This window comes from Lepidochelys olivacea, assembly GCF_965140295.1.
Source record: "Lepidochelys olivacea isolate rLepOli2 genome assembly, chromosome: 19".
Lineage (NCBI taxonomy): Eukaryota > Metazoa > Chordata > Testudines > Cheloniidae > Lepidochelys > Lepidochelys olivacea.
The window spans coordinates 16,850,190-16,859,467 of record NC_140429.1 but is presented as its reverse complement, the minus strand read 5'-3'; the positions used below and the strand labels follow the sequence as shown (position 1 = coordinate 16,859,467).

Below are 9,278 nucleotides of genomic sequence, written 5' to 3'. Positions count from 1 at the left end.
AGGATCATACTTCTTCTATGAAGAAAGAAAGACAAATAAAGGCTGGGCCTAACAAAGACTGATACAAAAGACATTCCGAGTGATGTGGAAATCATTCCAGAGGAACAAATGAAAGAAACCATGGAAACTTCAGCTTCCTCATTCAGTAACCCTGACATCAGCAACAGACACAGGCAGCTACAGCAAACAGGCTACCTTTTTCTCTTTGGAGGTTTTTGGGGAGAAGGTTGAATGAGTGATAGGAGAATCCCACTTAGGCACAGGACCCATCCCGGTGAAAAGTGGACAGGATAGGCCTGTCCACTTGCAAAAAAGTGGGAGGGCCCTGGGCCCCTGGTTCTGGCACCATTGGCCTGGGGCCCCAGACACAGGGGAAGGAAAGATCAGCAGTAGAGCACAGAGAGAAGTAGGAGGAGACCTGGGGATGGAGTGTGGGCAGGGCAATGCAGGCTGTTGGGGGGGGGGGGGTGGAGAGGGGTGTCACCCTTCCCCTGCCTTTGATACCCGCTGCCCATGCACTTTGGGTTGGTTTCCCACTCTAGCACACTCATTGGTGCTAGTTGGTATGTTTTATTATCTATAACCTGTCCTGTCTGCACAGAGTATCAGATGGATGGGTTCATTTTTAAACAAATGAAAGCAAGTCTATAGGTGAGAGGAGAGAAAGTTAGTTATTTTGGTCTCACTAGCACCCCATCCATGTTCATCACTGTAACAGGAGATCAGAGTCTAGATCCTTGCTTTCAGGAATCCTGGCTATTGCACCCAGCACAGTGCAAGGCTTTGATGGTTGTGACTGTGTTAGCATCTAGTCCACAGCTACATTCCCAACAAACACCAGCCAGATGAGGGCCAATTATATTGGAACCATCCCAGGCTTTTAAGGTCACTGCTAAATGGGGCCACCCTGAACTGAAACCTGTCTCCCCCTGAAAACTCACCCCTAATTCCTGCCTATCTCTACAGTCTCATGGTCATGTCTCTGTTCCAAGACCTTGGGAAACAACTAATTCAGCTGTGTTTGACCACACCCACACTTAACCAGCTATCAAGTGGGCTGGGGGAAGAAAGCAGAAATGTCACCTTTTACCATCATTTATTACAAATTAAAGTTTACATATTTGCAAATTACTGTCTAAAAATAGGTTAAAATAAATATACTGAAATGTTGGGATACTGCACACAGTGGGTGCATGCTATAAATTACTCCATTCCTGGAGGGGACAGGACACACAGAGCAATTTAGACCAGTAGTTTGATTTAAAATGACACAACTTAGAACATTAAACAGTGTGCAAAGTTTCCCTTTCAAACAGGAATTTATCAGATCCTTTCAGGATGATTTAAACCTTCAGAAGGCAAAAAACATACAAACAAACAAACGCCATGCTTTTCTCTCCAGCTCCAGAGGATTTTTGTCTTGACTGTCCTACATACCGCTATGTGGATTAGCTGGTCTCATTGTTCTCTTTCTCGAAAGAAAACTGAGGAAGTGTTTTGCACGCCCAATGGGACTAGACTACAATACAGGTATGGTTCAGTCCACCAGCACCCTTAAGTGTTCATGTGAAAGAGTGAGGTCACAGCCAGAATTGAGATTCCAGCAAGGATTTCAGGAGTGTTGGTGTATCTGCACTAACTAGATGAATATTTTGCAGCCAGGCTCTGTAATAGAAGTTGTATGCTGGGAAATCAAAGAGCATTTGTGATACAAGCCCAGCCTCCCCCACCCTTGATGTTTCAGCAGTCTGGCAAGAGGATCTTCCAGAGCATGGATGCAGTGTTCTTCAGTGGAACTCCTCCCGGAGGGCCAGTGGAATTATAATGCTCCAGGACTGTTTTGCCTAAGCCCATCCCTCTTGCCTAAGCCTTTCCCCATGAGCCACACAGAGCATGTCATCATTTGTCCCTTTCAGTCTGTCACTAAGTGAAGCAGCAAGCAATTGCACCTTCTCCCACTACCTCTTCACTGCCTCCAGCTTCTCCTTCAATGGAGTGCTCTGTGCATATCAGCAAGCTGGGAGGGCTAAGTTAAGAATAACCTAGTTACAATGTTCTACCCTGCTAATTACATGTCTAAGGACATAGACAACATTCACACCACCGCACTTGTTGGGACTAGTAGTTTGGCTCTGAATTTCTCTCTCCCCATGTAACAAATGTGACCTGCAACACTCCCAGCAGCAATAGAGGAGAGAATAAAAGAAATGCAGCTCTACCAGAGTTTCCCCACCCACTCACTGTGGAGCCAGGTGTGCAGAGCTTGGATTTAACACAGGTTCAGATTTAAACAGGCTATTCTTGGTCTACACTTGAGCCACTCATGGAGAAGGGACCTCAAGCAAATGGCTTAGCAGGAGAAAGCCAGAGCCTGGTTAGCTATACCATGGTACAATGGTATTTGTTACATGGGAATCCCAATTTAACGCACATCAGATTGTCTTTAACAGGGCAGTAAAGAGGAAAAAGTGCTAAGACGACAAGCCCAACGAGGCAGCAGCTCGTCAGTCCACGAGTCTGTGATGGCCACCCAAACCATGGATGAAAGCAGCGCAGCTGGAACCCTGTTCAAACATGTAGGCCAGGCCTCCAATACAGGATTTTTGGGGTGCTGCCAAGTTCAGAATTGAACATGTTTTTTTCTAGGCCTAAGTGCATGGACTGCAGAGACATGCGGACCATGGGCAGAATCCAGTGTGGAATCTAGCTGGTATTTGACTGATAAAACCCAGTCCTGATCCAGCAGGCCTGATCCCACCTTCACAGCGTGTCCACGGCCACATAAGAGGAGATGCTGTTTTCCCTTACAGCAGTCTCTGGAGCGCTGAGCTGCCTCCTCTGCTTCATCCACCTCTCCTGCTTTTCCATCATGGTCTTTCCTTCTGCTCTTTCAGGCACCCATGGCAAGAGCCAGTGGCATCCACAGGACTCCAAATTATTCCAGAAAACAGGATTGTTACCTGCTCTGTATCTTTCTTCCAGGCAAGGCTGCTTGAACTTTCCTCTGAAAGCAGTGCTGCCATCTGGGAAGCTGGGAGTTAGAGACAGCAATGTCCCTGTAAACAAAAGGGACCAAACACTCAGCATCTCATCTGTTACCCTCCTCACATCCAGGGACAGCCAGTGTCCTTTGATATTTACATGCTGTCTGCTAAATTGTTTTGCATGGCAGAAGATGGGAAAGTCCTGAGACTCATGACCTGCACAATACTACAATCCTCCATTGGTGAGTGGAAAGTGGGCAAAGGGGTTTCCTTTACCCCTCTAGTCTCCTATTCTAGGTTTAGTGTCAGAAGTTTTCAGTGTCCCCGACTGGAAAAGCTGAAATTTGAGTAAAAGCTACAGTCTTGGAATCACAATCCTGTGGGATTTCACATGCTCATAGGGCAATTACTTTTGGGGAGCAGGGTGGCAAGGCCTTATGGAATTCTTACCGTCAGGCTCTCAGAAGATCAGTTTGTGGATGCTTCACATCACTGCTGTGGGGACTCTTTACCTATACGCTACGGCTTGGTGGGAGCTTAAGGTTCCCAAGATACCTGAAAGTCAAGACAGCACAAGCATGTTAGCCCCTCGCTTTCAGTAGGGAGAAAACACATGGAGTGGAAGGAGCACAGCTCTAATATTACATACATCGCTCTATAAGAGGGTTGAAAGCTTTATTTTGAAAGGGCTAATCCCCTGCCATTTCTGGCAGCAGCTTATAGTGTCACTGTTAGACTCTTTCCTTTCAGAACCCACTCAGTTCCCTGGAACTATTTATAGCCAGTTTTATTTCTCTGCAAATTTGTTAGATAGAAAATTAAAGACAGTGGCCCTTTCTAGTACTTGGCAATTTGAACACATTATACTACTTCTATGTTCATAGAATATCAGGGTTGGAAGGGACCTCAGGAGGTCATCTAGTCCAACCCACTGCTCAAAGTAGGCCCAATCCCCAATTTTTTGCCCCGGATCCCTAAATGGCCCCCTCCAGGATTGAACTCACAACCCTGGGTTTAGCAGGCCAATGCTCAAACCACTGAGCTATTCCTCCCCCCTATGTTGTCCCACTTCAGACTATAGTGACTGCCTATAGTACAGTACACACTTCCTGCAGCAGGCTCTATGCTTCTGAACGCATGCATGTTCGCATAGCGGAAGATTTTGTTATCTCCAAGCCAGCTCCATTCCAGGGCAGAATGGGCTGAGGGGAGAGTGAATATTTATATCTGGATTTACCCCAAGAGAAGCGAGCAGAAAAACAAACAGCTTTTATCGTCCAGATATGGCTCTTCTGAGAGAGAAGAGAAGCAGGTGCCCCTTCAACGGACGACTTTCATTCTCCTCCCCTGCAACACGCCAGAAGGAAGCTACTGTCCCCAGGAGGGGAAGTCTCTGGATAACCCTCCCGTGCGCTTCACGCTGATTCTCCCGCCCCCTTCCATGTGATCGGCATCACCCAACCACTACGCAAGCCAGCACTTCCTCACATGTGCTGCCACCACACCGCCAGAGGGAACATTGTTTTCGACCAAGCAGAAAGGGGACCATTGTACGAACAGAAACGTGCTCATGACCCTTTGCCAGGGCTTCTCTGGGAGGGTGTAAAAGCCACTAGACAAGTTCCAGATGCTGCCAGAGAACAGTGCAGCTGCCGGGGAGTCTACGGAATTAGTCCATCTCTTCACTCGGAGCCTGGAAACTCAACCACTCCTTTGCAAAGCACCCCTCGACCGGCCGTTGGCTAGACGGGGGGGTATCAGCCCTTTCCCAACCCGTCCCAGGGGCCTGCTGGACTCACCAAGGCTTTGCCTGGCAGAAGGTAGCACAGACACTGTCCTTGGAGTGCGAGCACTCACACCTGTTCAGTGATCTCTTGCGGCGACTTGGAGGGCTTCCCAAGCCATAGGGAGCAGTCTGTCTGTTAAAACAAAAGAAATCAAATAAGCAATTACTCTTTATTAGCAAAGAGATTTACTGTGCAGGCTTGGGAGGCAGCCAAGCTACAATAATAATAAAAAGGACATCTGTAGACACAAGGTGAAGAGACCAAGGATACTTCTCAAGCCTATAAAATTCAGCTCTTGCCTCCCACCCACCACTTTTCTTCCCACCACCCTCACAGGTAGCCTGGACCAGCATCAGCCAGCAAGTACTGGTCTGCAAGTGGAGTTTTATCCTCCTTGAAGCTGCTCAGAAACACAGGGACACGTTCCCATGCAACAGCGATTGTTCAGCATGCAGACGAAATTTAAATGCAGAGGCAGTTCAACTTCCTTCCATGCGTTGGTCCGAGTTTCCAATGCCCAGTTTGCCAAGCAGCAAGAGGCTCAGGCAGGGGGCCCTCCTCCCCACAAACACATGAAACAGTTGTGACTGCACAGGACATGTTACAAGTTAAAATGCCTTAGGGCTACAACAGGTTCTTCTGATCACAGCATACTTGTATAGCTGTTGGTGTACATGTTCCCTTTCCAGCTTGGATCACAATCCACCCCCCATCACCTCCAAAGTCCTCCCAGAGTTTGGGAATGGCAGAGACTGCAGCTATTTTCAGAGCAAGTTGTTACTAATGAGTGCACATTACCAGGCATAATTAGAGCCACACCTGACTGAGACCGTCTGTTGGCACTAGACATAAAGGTGACAGCCACGGGTCTGAAAAGAGCTCTGCTTTCCTGCCACAGGTTCTTAATGCCAAGCCCCTGCAGCCCCACTACAAATACCAGCACCTTACAAGGAGCATTCGGAGTAACAGGTGTAAAAGAAAAGGAGTTTGTAACAATTCCAACTTGCCACATTTTAGTTTTTGTATGGTGGCAATTTGAAGGTTTTTTTAGTATAAATACCATGGGGAAAAAACAGTCACAAGGGGATCGACTTCCTGAGCTTGCACCCTATCTGTTTGGTGACAACATGAAGCAAGCAGCTGTAATCCCTAGAGGACACAGGGGTTGTCCTTTTCTGGTGTTACTGTTTGCACTGTTATCTGCAACAGGTAACACACAAACTGGGATTCACTCTATCCCCAACTCACCACCCAACAACCACCATCAGCCAGAGAAATCCCTGCTTTGAGATCAATCTGTTACTTATAAATTATCGGCAACATTCTCCGAAATAGCTGTCCACATGCTCACCCTGGGGTGTTGACCCAGATAATATCCAGGTGACAGAAGTAAATGCACTCCTTGTCCTGCCAGCTGTTGCAGGAACATCTCTTTGTCCTGGAGTGCCTGCTGCTGGTTGCAGCTAGGTGGGACTCAAAGGGAGGACGACCCATACCTGCAGCAGAGGGAAGAAAAACGGATCCGTCGTGCTATAGTTTAAAAGCTCTGGAACGCACAATACTATGTAAACGCTGCAATTACACCTCTATCAGGGATTATGTTGATTTCAGTTTCCAGGGCAGTTTTACAGTAGGTGCAGCCTTGCTGATTAGGCAGTACTAGATCATAAAAGCACTTGCATAACTAAGCAGGGGAGTTTGCTAGAAAACCTGGAGCAATGAGGGACTGTACAGGCAAAGTGGCACTGCTATGGCAGCTTTTGCTTTTTCGGGCAATGCCAGGCAGTCAACTCACTGGCAAATTGCACAGGTTATTTATCTGCCCACAAACAAAACCACAGAGAGGCAGCTATCGCCCTGCACATGCCTGCAACACATGGTTGTGGGCTGTGTGTTTATTTCTTTATTTCTGTCTTGGCTTCTTATCAAGCTATGACTGCGACCTGCATGTGCGAGCTCTCCCTGCCAAGCGCGAAAGCGGGCACGATGCAGAGTCACTAGGGCACACAAGCAAACACGTTTCGATCCAAGGCAGGGAGCGGTGCAGCGTGCAGGCTGACCTCCTCAGAAAGAGGGTCGGGGGCGGACCATTGCACGGGGGCGTTAGCGAGAGGCTCCCCCGTCTCCCAGGGTACCCCAACGCCTAGCTCCCTAGAGGAGCAGAAAGCAGCTGGAAGGGACACGAGCCTCTACACAGGCAGCGAGGGGGGGAATCTGCCCTGGTGACGTGAAACTTCGCGCTGCTCTGGAAAGCAGCGGCCAGGCTCCGAGTCCGAGCCAGGAGGGCTCAGCCCCAGCACGCCGGCCCGGAGGGGCACGGTTCCTCGGCAGGGGCATCTTCCAAAGCCCAGCCCAACCGTGAAATCCCCCTTTAACAACAACGACAACAACGACGAAAAGCGCCGAGCCGCGAGGAGTCTCACCTTCTCCCAGCAGGATGCAAAGGGTGATGGCCAGAGAAACGACGCCTGCGGGCCGGTTTGCCATGGCGGCTGGTTAATCCCGGGCCAGGAGCGGACGCTGCCTTTCCCCAGCACGGCCCCGGAGCCGCGCCGGGCAGGTGCTTTATAGCGCCGCTGGCCGCCGAGTCACGCCCCGGACCCGCCCCCCAGCATGGGACGGGGGCAGAAGAAAACAAAACCAGAGACCGGGCGACGAGCCAGCTGCGGCAGCCCCCCCGGCCCCGGCCCCGGCGCGCCTGCCAGGGGACCCGGCGCCCGGCCCGGCCCGCGGGAGCTGGGGAGCCCGGGGGTCCCCCCGGCCCCGGCCCCGGCCCCGGCGCGCCTGCCAGGGGACCCGGCGCCCGGCCCGGCCCGCGGGAGCTGGGGAGCCCGGGGGTCCCCCCAGACCCGGACCCGGCCCCGGCGCGCCTGCCAGGGGACCCGGCGCCCGGCCCGGCCCGCGGGAGCTGGGGAGCCCGGGGGTCCCCCCAGACCCGGCCCCGGCCCCGGCGCGCCTGCCAGGGGACCCGGCGCCCGGCCCGCGGGAGCTGGGGAGCCCGGGGGTCCCCCCGGCCCCGGCCCGATTCCGGCTGGGTCAGCCGGGGGGTCCTGCTCGGCCACCAAGCGCAGGGGCGGGTCAGCCGGAGACGGGGACCCCGGGACACCAGAGCGCCCGCGGGGCTCTCTCCCCCGCAGCTCCGTGCAGCTGCCCACAGGGCTCGGCCGCGGCTTTGCTCCCAGGGCTGCCCTGAGCCGGCGGGGTGCAGCCGGGGCAGGTAACCGGGGGCAGCAGGTTTCACACCAGTGCTGGCGAGCGGCAGGGCCCGGCCCGGGGAGGCGGGCGGGCGCGTTGCAGGCGGCGAAGGGACCGGTTGAGTCGGGTGTTCAGGGAGCTGCTTCGCCAGTGAACTCCAGCCTGCGCCCGGCTTTGGTTGCGAAACCCCCAAACTGGGTGTGCGGGGAGTCGGCCGGCCCGAGACAGGGGAGGCGCGAGGCCTTTGGGGTCTGAAATAAGCAGCGCCCCACCTTAAGAGACGTGACAAATGATCGCGCAAACCGCAGACAAATAAATGTGGGAGGAGGGTGGGAATAAATCCCCTGGCTGCTGTTAACTGTTCAGAGCCTGGAGACACAATCCCGAGCTGGAGCTGGTTTTCCCTTCACCCCTGCTGGGTGTATCCGGGGAAGCCTCCCCCCGCGTCTGGACAAGGCCCTTGCTCTGGAACAGGCTGGCTTGAATAGTTTTTTTCATCGGTCATGACTTCGCCTTTAAATCTTTTGAATTGAGGCAAAGGCCTTTATGGCGGAGCCCCATTGTTTCGTGGGGCTGCCATGGGAGGGGAAGGAAGGAGGCAGTTTGCCGGCGTGGCCAGCAGGGGGGGCAGTCAGAAAAGAGGCCCAGAACTGAGCAAAACACCATGGGTGGCCGCCCAGTGTCCTGGCAGCCCCTGGCCCTCGCCGAGAGTGTCAGAAGGGCAGCCTTTCCCTTGCTTTGCTAAAGCACAGCCTCCTCGAGCCTCTGAGCCCCCCAGCCACATCTGTGGCGCAGAGACCGGGCGCTATGACCATGCCCGGTTTGCCCCCAGAAAAGTGAGGCTCAGAAGTCACACGAGGAGTTTGCGGCGGAGCTAGGACTAGAAGCCATCTGTCCTCCATCACAACTAAGCCAGCCCGCATTCCAGTTCTGCTGCTAAAGCTCAAAGCCCCGGCACCGGAGCCAGAGGCAAATCTCCTGTGTGAGCACTATTGGGGCTAGGACACTGCTGAGCTGTTCTGACTCTGTCCAGAAGACAGTAGTGGGTGCTCACACACATGTCAATAGATAAGAATATTTATTAATGAGGCCAGGATTTCCTCCCCTAGCAACACTGTCTGTATTGCCAGCGAAAGAGGACATGGAAGAAGAGATAGAAGTTTACAGCACAGTAGGAGAACAGCCAGGGATCTGGTCTCTAGGCAAAAGCAGGTGTAAGGAAGCAAGGCTGTGACAATGAATACAGATCCCTACATCCCACTAGATGATCTCTGTGTTACCTTGAGTGTTTTCCCCAGGAATTGAAATTAGA

General features: G+C 52.4%; 1 protein-coding gene across 1 annotated transcript; it reads right to left on the bottom strand.

Moving 5' to 3' along the window:
* Positions 1-1,079: 1,079 nt before the first annotated feature.
* EDN2 (endothelin 2) lies at positions 1,080-7,438 on the bottom strand. Its single transcript, XM_084609757.1, has 5 exons — positions 7,195-7,438; positions 6,123-6,267; positions 4,784-4,903; positions 3,435-3,539; positions 1,080-3,056 (listed from the first exon to the last, which is right to left on the bottom strand). Exons 1-4 carry the CDS (start codon positions 7,256-7,258, stop codon positions 3,497-3,499), a joined length of 372 nt encoding a protein of 123 aa, XP_084465883.1. The 5' UTR covers positions 7,259-7,438; the 3' UTR covers positions 1,080-3,056; positions 3,435-3,496.
* Between the last annotated feature and the right edge of the window lie 1,840 nt (positions 7,439-9,278).